Below are 13,929 nucleotides of genomic sequence, written 5' to 3'. Positions count from 1 at the left end.
TGGCTGACATTCTACACACCTGTCATACACAAACCGCAGCACGTGGCTGACATTCTACACACCTGTCATACACAAACCGCAGCACATATGGCTGACATTCTACTCACCAGTCCTACACCAACCGCAGCACGTGGCTGACATTCTACACACCTGTCATACACAAACCGCAGCACATATGGCTGACATTCTACTCACCAGTCCTACACCAACCGCAGCACGTGGCTGACATTCTACACACCTGTCATACACAAACCGCAGCACATATGGCTGACATTCTACACACCTGTCATACACAAACCGCAGCACATATGGCTGACATTCTACACACCTGTCATACACAAACCGCAGCACATATGGCTGACACTCTACACACCTGTCATACACAAACCGCAGCACATATGGCTGACATTCTACACACCTGTCATACACAAACCGCAACAGTTGCAGGTTCAACACGGGTGGAAGTGACCGCAGCTTGATGAAGCGCACAGCCTCCTGCTTGGTCTGACACACCGTGCAGCTGTAGCAGTCCGCTCCCTCAAGTCTCTCCTGCTGCAGGAACTCTGATAAACACTCGTCCAACGTGTTGTGACCCTTCACGTTCAGGTCTAGCTCGTAAAACATGGAGGGGCTCACTGACTCTGTCAAGCACTTGCAGCACCTGGAGAAAAAAATTGTTTACTTCTATTTTGTGACAAGGTACAGATCATGTCAGCTAGGCTGTTACTAATTAGTGAGCAAAGTCAGTCGATCGTTTGCTTTATCAAGTTTTCAGAGGATTTTACAAAATACTTTTATTTGAGCGTTGGTTGAATGTCATATTTCATTTGACGTGGGAAGTAAAGTAGGGTGGAGGGAATTTTCTCGACCATGTTGCCAAACTAAACTTATATGGCTAAACAAGATGTCTTGACCATTGGGGTTTTTTCATTGATGGTCCTGAGTCCTGACCAAAAAATAACAGCTTGCCATACTCAGTAAAAACTGCATGAGGCATTTCACTCAGTCTTTTGTCAAATTAAGAATAAAATACAAGTACAAGTGAAATACTGCAATTAACCTATTACTATTACTATTGTTCTAGGTATGGTTATCAACACAAGAGTGCAAAAGCTCACCTTGTTACATAGCAGTATTCTCCTCTAAAGTTATCACTGACAAGGTTCTGTAAACTGGGCAAACTCTGGTGTCTCAAGGCATTTTCAAGCAATGATATAAACAATTTGGAGAACTCCTACAAAAATGACAAATCATAGTAGCATGATACACAATAGTAGGAAGATACACAAAAATACAGGCAGTTGTTAGCAAACAAAATGTTCACTGTAAAATTGATTGGATATTTCACCTTTAAGAAGGTGTTCATTTTATAATATCGAATTTATTACAGAATATTGTTTCTTAAGATCACCAGCAGAAATACCAGTAGTCATTACTAAATTATTATCTCATTTTCTCAGTGAAATTAAATCTTTTGAGTTCTAGATGTTAGTGTAATTATAGTTTTATGAAAACTGAAGTTTGAGAAACTGGTAGAAGTATGATGAGATACCTACTTTTAGTTCACAACTTTTTTAACATATCTGAAATGAACACATGACAATGGCTTTGCATAGTCTATCAGTCACTAAATACCTAATACCTTGTTCCAACAAGTCTTCAAACATCTGAAGGCCTACTTTAACATCCTAGCAATATTTTTTTTTTTACAACAGATCGACAATAAACAAGAAACTCCTTAAATATCTACAACCAAACCAGCGTAACCAAAATAAAGGGAGCAAGGCCATTTTGGATTACTTTTTTTACAATTATTCTACAATTTTTTGAATTTTAATAATAGTTTTTGTTAAATGAAGTACGATTAAAAGTGTTTTACTGTACCTATTATGATTCTTCTCAAGAAAAGAAAGTTTTGTAAAGCCATAATGATCAGGTGAAACGATTTAAAAACAAATAATAACAATAACTTTCACGTTGATACAAACCTGAGCATCTTGTTGTGTTGACGTGTCTAGCCTCAGCGACTCGACAAGAGGTGAAGGATCAATATAGCGACACTTGCTATGGTACATGAGAGCAAACAACTGTTGCAAATGACCAACCACTGTTTGCGGAACGAACAACTCATCGTCCGTTAACAATGTTGGGTTGTTCCGTTCAACTGGATCTTCCAGAGGGTTCCACAAAAATATTGCATCTCTGAAAAGTTAAATGGATTTTCTGAGTACAGACACAATTAGGCCTAGGCCTATTTTTAAAATTTAGATAGTTTTTTTTTAGAAAAAAAGCAACTTGGTTTTGGAATAATTATTGAGGAGAAAGGAAGGATACACAACTAACTCACCTGAATAAAGAAGTCAGGAGGTCAATAGAACTCGTATAAAAAGTACACATTAAACTGATATTTCGTCCGAGGTAGAATGATTCTGACTAGGGTATCTTTCCTTTCTCCTCTAAAATTTAGATTGTTATATAAAATTTAGATAGTTCAGTAAAACTGGTGTGTGAACAGTTTTATGGAGCTAAATGTTGCTTGTTGGTTCATTTTGGCATCCGTGTTACTATTATTAAGCTACTTTAATTTTGATTGGACTTAATTTATTTTTTTATCTCCATAAACCTATATCTCATGGTAATAAATAAAAAAAGTATTAAATTCCATAGAATCCACAAGTTTTCAGTTTACTAAATAATAGTCATTAACCTAGCAAAATATGCATGTATGAAACAGAAATTTAAAAGTGAAATGATTCTCAAAGTCTACTAGAATCACAGGTTAGATACCGTAACTGTAAATGTTTGAGTGAAGGATGATGATGATGATGATAGAGGTTATAGGGCTATTAACTATTTGTATACAGCTGACATAAGTTATGCATAGCAACCACAACAGCTTTAGGCCTACCTGAAGGCTTTGTTATGAAACCATAGTTGAAGAAGGCTATTAACGTAACATGTTGCTCCTAGGTTTTTTAAACCAACAAAACTTCCGACCGCCCTTCTTTGAAGCGTGTTGTTTGTGTCTTCCGCAGAACTGTTGAGGTTTTCTGCTAAACGAGCTTCGCCCAAGCCTGATAAACAGAAAGGATTTCCTCGGCAATTCCTCCTGAAAAATGAGCAAACCATGCAAAAAAGTTATTTTTTAAAGACAGCAAATGGATGCAAATAGCCTTGAATGTGTTATCAGTTCCTGGTAAAAATCAAAGGTACCGTACCGGTAGCTTAAAATATAACACTTTTACCACTGGTGTCAGAGAAATAGTTTGAGTGGACTACATTAGGCCTATTCATTACTTTATAATGTGTTTATAAATCTGTTGTCCCATCAAATTATATTGGTCAATCAATGGGATGATAGGCCTACTTATATTAGTTTGATCTAAAAATATTGATTAAAATATTTCAATCCATACCTAGTAATATAAATATTAAATCATTTAAATGTTCTTTTTCTGTTACGGTATGGCACTTTTCAAGTAACTTAGTGAGCTGCCTGCCACATTAGATCTATTCAAGTTCAGTTAACTTAAGTTTTAGAAACTCATTAAAAAGAAGATACCAAATACAAATTGATGTCTTAGTAAATTTATCTGTTAAAAAATTGACACAAAATATCATTAACCTTATCGACCGGCTGGCACACGTCACTGAACTGGTCGACGATGACAGTTCAACTGAGGAATTGTGGACATCAAGGTAGGCCCTACGTAATTGATTAGATAACTTCTTGATCAGCATTGTACATGTTATTAAATTTACGGAAAGTAAATAAAAGAAACGTCTTATTACACTTAAAACATATATTTACCGGTACGCTTATACTGTTACTCGCAAGATGGTAAATATACAAAAAAGATGGTAAGTGGTGATAGATTTCAATTAGACACTCCAATCATCATCAGACCCAATAGGCAAATGATTGGGTAGCTGATGATGATTGGAGTGTGATGGGAAAGGGTGTGGGATATGGATGTGCCCTCTTTTAAGAGAACTTACTGAAAGATATACTAATAAATAGACCACTGTACTCCTGGAAAGGACCTAAGGATGAGCCCCTCATGAGATGAGTGTCTGTTCACCTTGCCAATTTGTAAATGGCCATAAGAAAAAGTTTTAAGTGTAAAGCCTACAGTAAATAGGTAGTTTATTGTAAAGTACCTAATAAATTTATTATTAGGCCTAAATTATTAAAATATGACACAATCTATCGGACTAGCTCTGTACTAACTTAATAAGTTACATCGTACACTCAGGAATCCAAGTGTTGATATAGGCCTAGGCCTATATGTTACAAGTGATATGTTGTTACAAGTTAGGTAGACCAATTTATTTTTATTTATTTAACCAGGAGGCCTAATTATTAATTTTGTTATGCTAGCCTAACCTCAGTAAGAGTTATTTTACAATCAAACACTGATTGGTAACTTAAACAATTTGTGGTTGTAATTCAGTGACATAGGCTATGCCTTTTTACTTACTTGCATGTCTTGTTCTTACAAGAGTTTTTTGTTAGTCTGTAGGCAGAGAAAATGTTTTCTGGAGATATTTCTTTGGGGTCTGTTACTTCAACCCATCCCCAAGCAATTTTATCTTGATCCTTTAAAGTTAATGCCGGCATTTTTGTGGCTACAATTTATAACTGTAAACATAACTTCCAATAAAATCCCAAATGAAACTCACTTAACCTCAATTTTAATTTGCTATGGTTGATCGGTTTGATATTTTGTCTAAATAAGTAAATAACATACACATAACACAACTACACCACACACAACACCAATCCACAAAACGAAAGCACACCAACACTGAACACTCTGCTCAACACACACAGGCATAGAGGAATAGGTAGGCTAGGAGCTAGGAATAGGATGGTGTGGTGGGACGGTGGGATGGGAATGAGAAAGAGAAACACGAAACTCTATGTTTATGCAATGCCACCAATGCTATGGTGAGCACTTTTTTCAGGCGCCCCGCGCACAGGTGGCACAATTTGTTTTTCAGGATTAATTTTGCCAACAGTGTCATTTAGAGGCTGCTGATTGACTATAACCATAGACTAAATGTTTTATCTATGTTATAACGAAGGTTTAGTAATTGAAAAATTATTTTTTTCATAGAATAAAATTATAAATGCCTCAAATTCAATTTTATATTTTTTTTATTATGAAACTAAACCGTCATAACCTAACCAAACCAACCAAACGTGCTGACAATGAAAAAATCTAATGAAGGTTTATTAATCGAAAAAATAGTTCTGTTCATAAAATAAAATTATAAATGCCTCAAATCCTATTTTATAATTTTTTTTATTTTAAAATAAACTATCATAACTTAACCAAACTAACCAGACTTGCTAACAATGAAAAATCAAATGAAGGTTTAACCGAAAAAAGTATTTCTGTCCATAAAATAAAACTATAAATGGGTCAAATTCAATTTCATAATGTTTTAATTATAAAATTAAACCGTCATAACCTAACCAAACCAACCAAACTTGTTGATAATGAAAAAAATCCAATACAAAAAAATAGTGCTACGGATGGGATTCGAACCCGGAACCTTTGGATCATCAGCCCAGCACTCTATCCACAACACCACCGAGGCCATTGGCATCATCTGTATCGTTTCGTTGCGGTAATGATGTTCCCTCAGCCAATCAGAAGCCTCAAAATAATACTGTAGGCAACACTAATCCTGAAATAAAAATTCAGCGCACGGCAGCACAATTTTTATTTCAGCTGCGGATTTTCAATACGGACAAAATGAGAGTTAAAAAGATGAATAAACGGTATCAGAATTCTGACACATACTTTCTCCTATAAGTTTGTCAACAACCTTTATCATGTGTAAGCGGTGAGAGTAAATATACGGAAATGGGATTTGTACAATTTTGTTCAGAATGTACCTTATCATGTAAAATGTACCTAATCATGTACCTTTACCTACCGAAATTGTATATTACTCTACAACTTGGACGTATACGTCTAAGTTGTAGAATTATATACAATTTCCGTGGGTATAAAGGTACATGATGAGGCCGCTGTAGGTTGTAGGTGAAGTTACATGATGAGCCCGCTATGCCCTTGTACTTCAACTTTTATAGTTATTTACAGTTTAGGAAGTGGTTTATTTTTAAAAGAAGACCATGGGATTGCATCGCAGTTGGAACAGCTTATTGCGCACCCTTATTAGCAGGTCCTCATTCTCAGTCAAATTCTTAGTGAACCCTGAGATCCTTTTGACTATGAGACTATGGTTACCTGTTCTACCCTTTGATCTCCGGTTGATAAGCCAAAGGATTTCACACGCAGATCTTTTAGGGCTGGGCACATAAATATCACGTGGAAGGCTGTCTCCTACTCCTCATTGCCATATTAACTACTAAGAGGCTTTCAACTTCCATTCTTGGGTATATGTCCCCGGAATACCCAGTGGCCGCTGATGAAGCCAACCACTTTCGACAGGTACTTGCTATTCAGTCCAAGGGCATCTGCCGCTAGCGCATCGGTAGGGTGTCTGTAGAATTGTCTTTGACTGTAAGTTTTCTTCTGTTCTTTCCCAGCTCCTTCAATGTATGTTCTATGAATGTTCTCTGTCCATCCACTGACGAACAGCTCGCTGTGCTGTGTTGTAAGCTAAAGCAATACCACACGTTGGCTCTGGACCCATGAGCGGGCTTTCGGCTCTTTCATTTGCTCACTTGTCAGCTCCCTCATTCCCAGCAATACCTTGTACCCTGGAACCCAACTAAGGATAGCCTTGTTGTTGTTTCCCAGAGCATTCATGGTCTGATGACAGTCAGGGCTGATTTTCGAGTTAGTAAAATCATTGATATTTTTTCTTATACCGTGCAGAGAACTCTCGGCCTCCCAGCGTGAGCCACGCCACGTCTATATGCAGTATATACACTAAGAAGAGCATCAAACGTTTCACCCATGCTATGATGACGAAATCAAGGTAAATAACCTCTTATTTAGAGTATGTTAAATAGCCTATTTTATGCTTGTTATGAGTTATGACTCATGCGTGGGGTGTCATAGCTTATAATGTCATAGCTTATAATCGTGAATTTGTTCCATAGCTTATAATGTTGAAAATGTGGCATAGCTTATAATCAGTTATAAGCTATGCCACACTTTCACGAAAAATTATAAGCTATGCCACAATTTCTCTAAAACGTTATAAGGTATGACACATTTTCAGTTTCACATCTTATAATGGTCAAATAGTGGCGCAGCTTATAATTCCGATTCTGTTCTATAGCTTATAATCCTGATTTTGAGTCATACCTTATAATCCTGATTTTGGGGCATAGCTTATAATTGAAGAGAATGTTGCATTGTGGGAATAACATCAGCTGCTCGCTTCAGTCAGGTCTACCATATATACGATATTTTATGGTAGGATACGATAATTATTGTAATTATTGACCGTACCGTACTGACAACTGCGATATCGTAATTTATAACCTAAACATTTATTTATTTAAATCTTTTAAACGATTTTTATACGAGAAATGGCAACAATTACATGCTATATGACAATGAAAATGCAAGAAATATTTATAGTGAGAAGTTAAAAGATATGAAAATGAAGTGAAGGATAACGGCATTGAAAATTAATGAATCTTGTCAATAGTCCGGCTGGTGTTGACAGAAGATCAAGAAGAGGAACAATAATTATTAATAAATTGTAAACATCAAAAAATTCCAAAACTATTGAGGTGTTGAAATCCAGTAAGTTGTGTTTTAATCCAATCCTGTCCCTAGGCCTTGTTATTCAAAGTAACAAAATGCAGTAGGCTATTATTTGCTTGAGTGTTATTAGGTTAAGTTAGTAGGTACAGTTGCCTAGCCTACTTAAGCTTAAGGTAGCTGTGACTCAAGTTACAGATTTCCTGTGACAGGCCTAAACAATTAACTTAATAAAAATATCAGTGAATGTATTCAACGGCTGCACTTTATTTTACGTCCTACACTCATTCGAATGAAAATATCGATTATTAGATTGTTTCATTCGATATATCGTTTGGTTAGTTAGGTTAGGTTGCCTAATAATCGATATATCGATCGATATTTTCATTCGAATGAGTGTAGGACGTAAAGTAAAGTGCAGCCCTTAAGTTTACGTCCTACACTCATTTGAATGAGTATTAAGTATTCGAGTAGGCCTATATTCGATATAAGTAGGCTATCAAGTTTGTATCATTTGTGTAACCTTAGAAATGGTAAGCGTGATAATACTGAGCCAAGAGATTTAACTTGGGTAGGCCTACAGTTTCTTAACTGGGCTACGCTAACTTAAGTTAATATATTTTATTGAACTACAGTATTGAATTAAAAATATTGATTAATAATAGATATTTTAAAATATACCTATCTAAGTTTATTATAAAATTAAATTATCATAACCTAACTTAACCAACCAAACTTGCTGATGGTGAAAAAATCGCATGTAGGTTTACTATAATCGAATCGATAGTTTCAATAAAATTAGCGTAGCCCAGTTAAGAAACTGTACCCTTTAACTTATTCTACCATCAATACTGTTAATACTATTCAATGAAATGGCGACGATACATATTAGGTATTTTAAGCCAAGTATGAATGGAAATTTAGTAGTCTATAAAATAACTTATAATAGGCAACGTCACAAAACTTAAGTTAGGTTAATTTCACACAGTAAACAAGGCAGCAAACCATGCAGTTAACTTATGGCAAAAAAACATGTAGGCTACCTAAGAAAATGAAATTGTGACACATAGGCCTACCTGAGTACATGAATAAAATTACAAATTAGGCAAGTAGGCCTATGGGTCAACTTTTTTCATATTAGCCCACCATACTTACAATTGATTGTAATTGGCAAAGGCAAATATCCTTGTATTATGTTTCTTTCATAACCTAAAATCAAATGAAAATTCGGTTTGAAGGTGTAAGGCAGGATAAATCTGAATGAGTTCGCGAACTAGCATGATCCGAACTAGCATGGGACCGGGTTTTAATGAGTTCTATGCAGAGAAGGGGCCTAGGCCAAAAAATGGGGTTTTCTCATTTTTTACCCTTAAAACACAAAATTTATCAATTATTCTCTAGACCTTTCTAAAGAAATTTAAAAAAAATAATATGTCATCTATGTATCGTGTTGTGTATAGTGGAGTCGTGGATTAGTTGTCCGCTTAACTGTGTGTGTGTGTAAGTGTTCGCATAAAAAACTCAAGCTAACCGTTGCACCTATAGTGTTAAAAAATTGCACGAATCTTAATTATGACACCAATGGAAAGACACCATAAAATTTAGACGATTCCGTTCAGTAGTAATTATAAAACCCTCAAAATACATTTTTAAATTTGTCCCATAAGAATAACATTAGAAGCTACCTTCTTCTACTTTTTATTTGTTTATGTTTTGCGACCAACAAAAAGCTTAACTTATATTTTAAAATATATATATAGGCTATATTTATTTTTATAAATCAAACTTGAAAGCTTTATTTTATACTAAGCTATGTTTTAATAAAAAACACACTTTATTAGTTCCACCTGGGTAATGACACTTGGGTCCGAGAGAACCAGTGGCCTTCGAGTTTTTAAGTTTTTATCTACCAATCCAAATATTTGTACAAAGAAAATATGCTCTACCTTGAGCTATAGTTCTATATTCTGTTTTTACTTTTAACAAGAAGTAGGCCTGAATGATGTACACTGCCTATTTTTGTTCCAGGTAAATTTTCTTGTAAAGCTTGGAGCATTGCAAATGTTTGGTGTTAATGTATGAGAGTACTTCACATTTAAACAATATTGATGAAGTTGTCTGCTTATTTGGGGCCAAACAAGAAGGAGAGAAATTTTCTTGGAAAAGAATCGAAAGCAATAAAGATAAGTAAGTTTGGCTAAGTTATCAATATGATTAAAAAGCATTTTCAGTCCTTGTTTAACATTAACACGTTGACTGCTAACACCGACTCTAGTCGGCGTCGCTAGCACTTCAATGTGGCGTGCGCCGACAAAAGTCGGCACCAGACCAACAGAGATATATTGAGTCAGTGTGAGCTTAGCCTCAGACGGAGACGTTATAATCGTTGCCAGCCTGCCAGCTTAGAATGCGAGCTTTACTTTGGTGTAGGTTGGTACTAAAATTTCCCGTAAAATCCTGTCTGGCAATGCTTTTGTCCCGGTTTCGGGGATTTTTTCTCTTCAACCCACATTACAAAGACACTGGATACGGATCCGTGCAGTACTGCTACCTTTGGGTGTTTCAGTGAACTACATCCACTCTCGGGGTAACGCAGCACAGTCACCACTGCTCTTTTGTGATTCGTCAGACTGAAATATTTGAATGCCAATTACGTTCGCTGATTCGGTTGCGTGCCGGGGCTTCGCCCGCCACTGGGGAGCGCCTGTACGTTGTTTTCAGCAGTCATCGTGTTAACTTATGATGTGCTGTGGCGGTTAAGTTTTTATATTTGGAAAAAAATACACTTTAATCAACTTACAGCACTGTTCAAGTTTCAGAGTTACCTATGGTGACAGAATAATACAAGGCATGTTATTTAAGTAAGTACTGTTTTTAAATTTCTCCGTTTCAGTGCTGCGATTGGCATTTTGGACATTTGTGCTGTGTATGTGGATGTATTGGCAAGCCTGCGCTGGAAATTCGGCACAAATCGGCTGTGTTTACATCCGGTTTAGAGCATTCAAAACGGTGCCGCCAATTGAGACTGCCGTCGCCTGTGAAGTTTGCGCTGTACCGGTAATTAGATTTTTAAGTGCTAAAGGTGTGAAAGCCATTTAAATTCATTGACAGATTAGTGAAGTGTATGGGGAGAAAATTATGAGTGGCGGAATGGTACCTACGCAGGTGGGTAAGGGCATTTAAAGATGGCCGCACCAACGTTCATGAGGAGCAACGCACAGGGTGGCCATCTATCAAATTGTCATGGTGATTTCCAGGATGTGAATCCGTTATCTTCGGAACCGGAGACTTACGCTGTACAACTACACCAGTCTAAATATGTGGAAAGATCAAGTTATTTGTTTATAGTTTATTGCCCCCACACAACTGGTAACAATAAAGTAGTTTCACATCTTTTTGTGGTAAAAAAATGTTAATACCAGCACAGAATTAAATTAGTTATTTTTCCCCAACACCCATTAAACCTTAGATACATCGATTGCTCATACGTAGGAGCTTGAACAAAAACAATTATACTAGTTTGATGAGACACCGTGCTTGTCAGATCATGTGAAATGAGAAAGGCTACTATCTTATTAGTATTATAAATGTGAAAGTTTGTGCGTTTGTTTGTGTGTTTGAAGTTCAATCACGTGTTGATTACTGGATGGATTGGGCTCAAATTTGGTATGATGATAGCTCACATTCACAATTAACATAGAGGCATATTTTTATCTCAAAAATCCTTTCGGGCTCCGCCCCAGTGGCTCTAGAGTTTCCCATGTTAACCTTATGAGTACTCATATTTAAATGGAATTAAAGAATTTAGTCAGCTGTTTCAACTAAAAAGGTTGGTTCTATGACATGCAAAGGCATTTAAAGTTATAAGATTTACCAACAGGATGCAGCACTATTATTTTTTTTTCATTTATGAAAACAGCTAATTTGAACTAAGCAGCAACAAAAAACTGTGATACACAATGAGAACTGTCTGTTTACAGTTATGTTTATGTTTTTTAATTTCACGAATAATTTGTGATATTTTGTGAATCTTTAATAATTAATTTTTTCTTTTGTTTGGGTGAGGTGGTAGAACACTATGGCTATGGTAGATGTGTAATACTATATTCATAGACAATAGAGTAAATATAGACAGTCAAAGAAAGGTTTTGCAATCTGCCGCTAGAGCGTTTTTGCCGTTTGATATCAGTTATCAGTATTCGATCCAGTGTCGTCGTCGACTACTTGCCAGCTGTTACCAGCACTACCACTCTTGCAAACGAAATGATTACTATTCGCTATTGTCATCTTCTGCAATCGCGTCAAAATCATGAACATCTTCCGCGGCCGTATATACAATCGTCTTGCGCGATCGCAGAAAAGACGTGATCATTCTTCCCGTGGTCCGTGGTCACGAAAACGTCGTCTAGCACAGTCGCGGTTTCAGAACATCTCCCGCGGTCGTATAGACACATCATCCATCGTCTTGTGCCGTCACGGAAACTTGATCGTTGTCTAGCGCGATTGAGGTAAAATCATGAAATTTACCGACTTTGATATCAAAATAAAGACTAAATCCCAACTTTTCAAGACCATTTTGAAATTCAATACTAATACCTGACTTTCCCGTTTTCCCTGACTACTAGACATCCTGGTTAAATTTTATTTTGACCTTGCAAATATAAAACAAAACCTTCCAATAAACCACTTCCTAAAATTATGGATTAATAAAGAAAAACTTTGAATCATTGTAATGAAACTACAAAAGTATAACAAATATATGTTTAAAAAAAATACAATAAAATATGGCATTTAAATTAATTTACTGCTTAATATTAAATAAGTCAGTAAACTCCAATTCCGGGGGATTCCTCCAAAGTTGTCAACACTAACTCCCAACTACCAAGTTGTTATGGAAACGGTCGCTAGCACTTGATGCTGCAGCGGCGTGCGCCGTAACTACACATTACCTCTGGCAGTCGGCGCCGGAATATACGCTAACCGCAGCACAGCTGGCCACTCTACTCCTGCCCAGTATGGTCAGACCAACTAGCACATGGTTTTATGAAGCCGTACTTGGGCTACCGCTGTATGGTTTCATCATGACATGTATTTCAATCATTCACTGGGTTATAATTTGTATGTATTTGAATGGATACATTTAATACTTAATTGATAAAAGTCTATGAAAACCGTTTAGTGCTCTATGGTCTTCTATAGTGCTATGGTGGACACTAGAGCGTAATCTGATTTGGTTCTACAGTACTTTACTTTACTTTAATTTTAATAGTAGCATGCTGTTAGCAGGTTTGTGCTGTGCTGGGCAAGTGTGTGCAATATCCATGGAAAAATTATGTTGAATCCTCTCACCTTGTGCAAGGATCCTTTAAGTCAATCTCAATTTCTCTTGCAGCAAAGTCCAGGACAAATTAACCACCAAGCTAACAAGACACCCCTTTCTCTATTTAGTTTTGATAACAATTTTGAGTTATTGTTTATTTGTTTCTGGATATCATGACAGAAGAATGCAGAAGGGTTGCTCAGCTATTAACTTCGCCTTATAATCTTTATTTATTTCAATTGTGTTGTAAGAAGTATTTTTTAAACAGTAAAACTTTCTCCAATTTATAGACTACCTAATATGATTCATTGTTGTGTTTTATTAAGGTCCTTACCCTTATCTAAAAAATATTTTATAAACCAAAATGTTTAATGTTGTTCGCCTATTATTCTTGATGAAACATTAAAATACACTCCATTATTGAGCCTAATCATATATATTGATTTTCTACTTTAAAAAAAGTAAGTAACACAACCAAGACCAGTCCTTAAATAAAAGTACTTCATAATTATCCTAGTAAGACATAATGGATTTCCAAATTCCTCCCTAGGAGTTAATCTGCATCCGGACAACCAAATTTTTAAGATTATTATATTTAAAGAATAGGCTTGCTAATACAAATATTATGTTCATTTATAACTTTTTTCTCATTATCTATACATAAAATTGATTAAAATATGTGAATGCGACTATTATTACTGGTGGGGAGGGGGCGCCACAACCACCTTTGCTCCAGGCGCTGCCAACCTTAGGGATAGCCCTGATATTTACCTTAGGCGGCCTAAGGTAAATATCAGGGTTATCCCTGATTATGCGGCCTAAGTTAGGCCCCTTTTATGCTCAAGTTTGGGTTGCAACTAATGCTTGGTGTGTTGCCCAAAACAAGCGACAAGCAAAATTTAAATTTCTTTC

General features: G+C 36.2%; 1 protein-coding gene and 1 long non-coding RNA gene across 3 annotated transcripts in view; one reads left to right on the top strand and one right to left on the bottom strand.

Annotated features, from left to right (window-relative positions):
• Positions 1 to 4,774, bottom strand: part of LOC128990964 (ubiquitin carboxyl-terminal hydrolase 48-like) — a 109,599-nt gene extending 104,825 nt beyond the window's left edge. For both annotated transcript variants that reach the window (XM_054413646.1, XM_054413648.1), the window contains exons 1-5: positions 4,482 to 4,774; positions 2,909 to 3,109; positions 1,989 to 2,202; positions 1,119 to 1,234; positions 419 to 661 (exon numbers count right to left, since the gene is read on the bottom strand). In XM_054413646.1, the coding sequence (XP_054269621.1) occupies positions 419 to 661; positions 1,119 to 1,234; positions 1,989 to 2,202; positions 2,909 to 3,109; positions 4,482 to 4,621 (914 nt within the window). In that variant the 5' untranslated portion in view covers positions 4,622 to 4,774. The remainder of the gene's footprint in view (positions 1 to 418; positions 662 to 1,118; positions 1,235 to 1,988; positions 2,203 to 2,908; positions 3,110 to 4,481) is intronic.
• A 2,691-nt stretch (positions 4,775 to 7,465) lies between these two features.
• LOC128990971 (uncharacterized) lies at positions 7,466 to 11,174 on the top strand. Its single transcript, XR_008490577.1, has 3 exons — positions 7,466 to 7,739; positions 9,726 to 9,884; positions 10,591 to 11,174. It is a non-coding gene; the product is annotated as an uncharacterized LOC128990971 (long non-coding RNA).
• Positions 11,175 to 13,929: the final 2,755 nt, after the last annotated feature.

Source organism: Macrosteles quadrilineatus, unplaced genomic scaffold (genome assembly GCF_028750875.1).
Source record: "Macrosteles quadrilineatus isolate MER2022 unplaced genomic scaffold, UCM_ALF_1.0 Scaffold_3__2_contigs__length_128488019, whole genome shotgun sequence".
NCBI classification, from domain to species: Eukaryota; Metazoa; Arthropoda; class Insecta; order Hemiptera; family Cicadellidae; genus Macrosteles; species Macrosteles quadrilineatus.
This window is presented reverse-complemented; position numbering and strand designations above follow the sequence as displayed.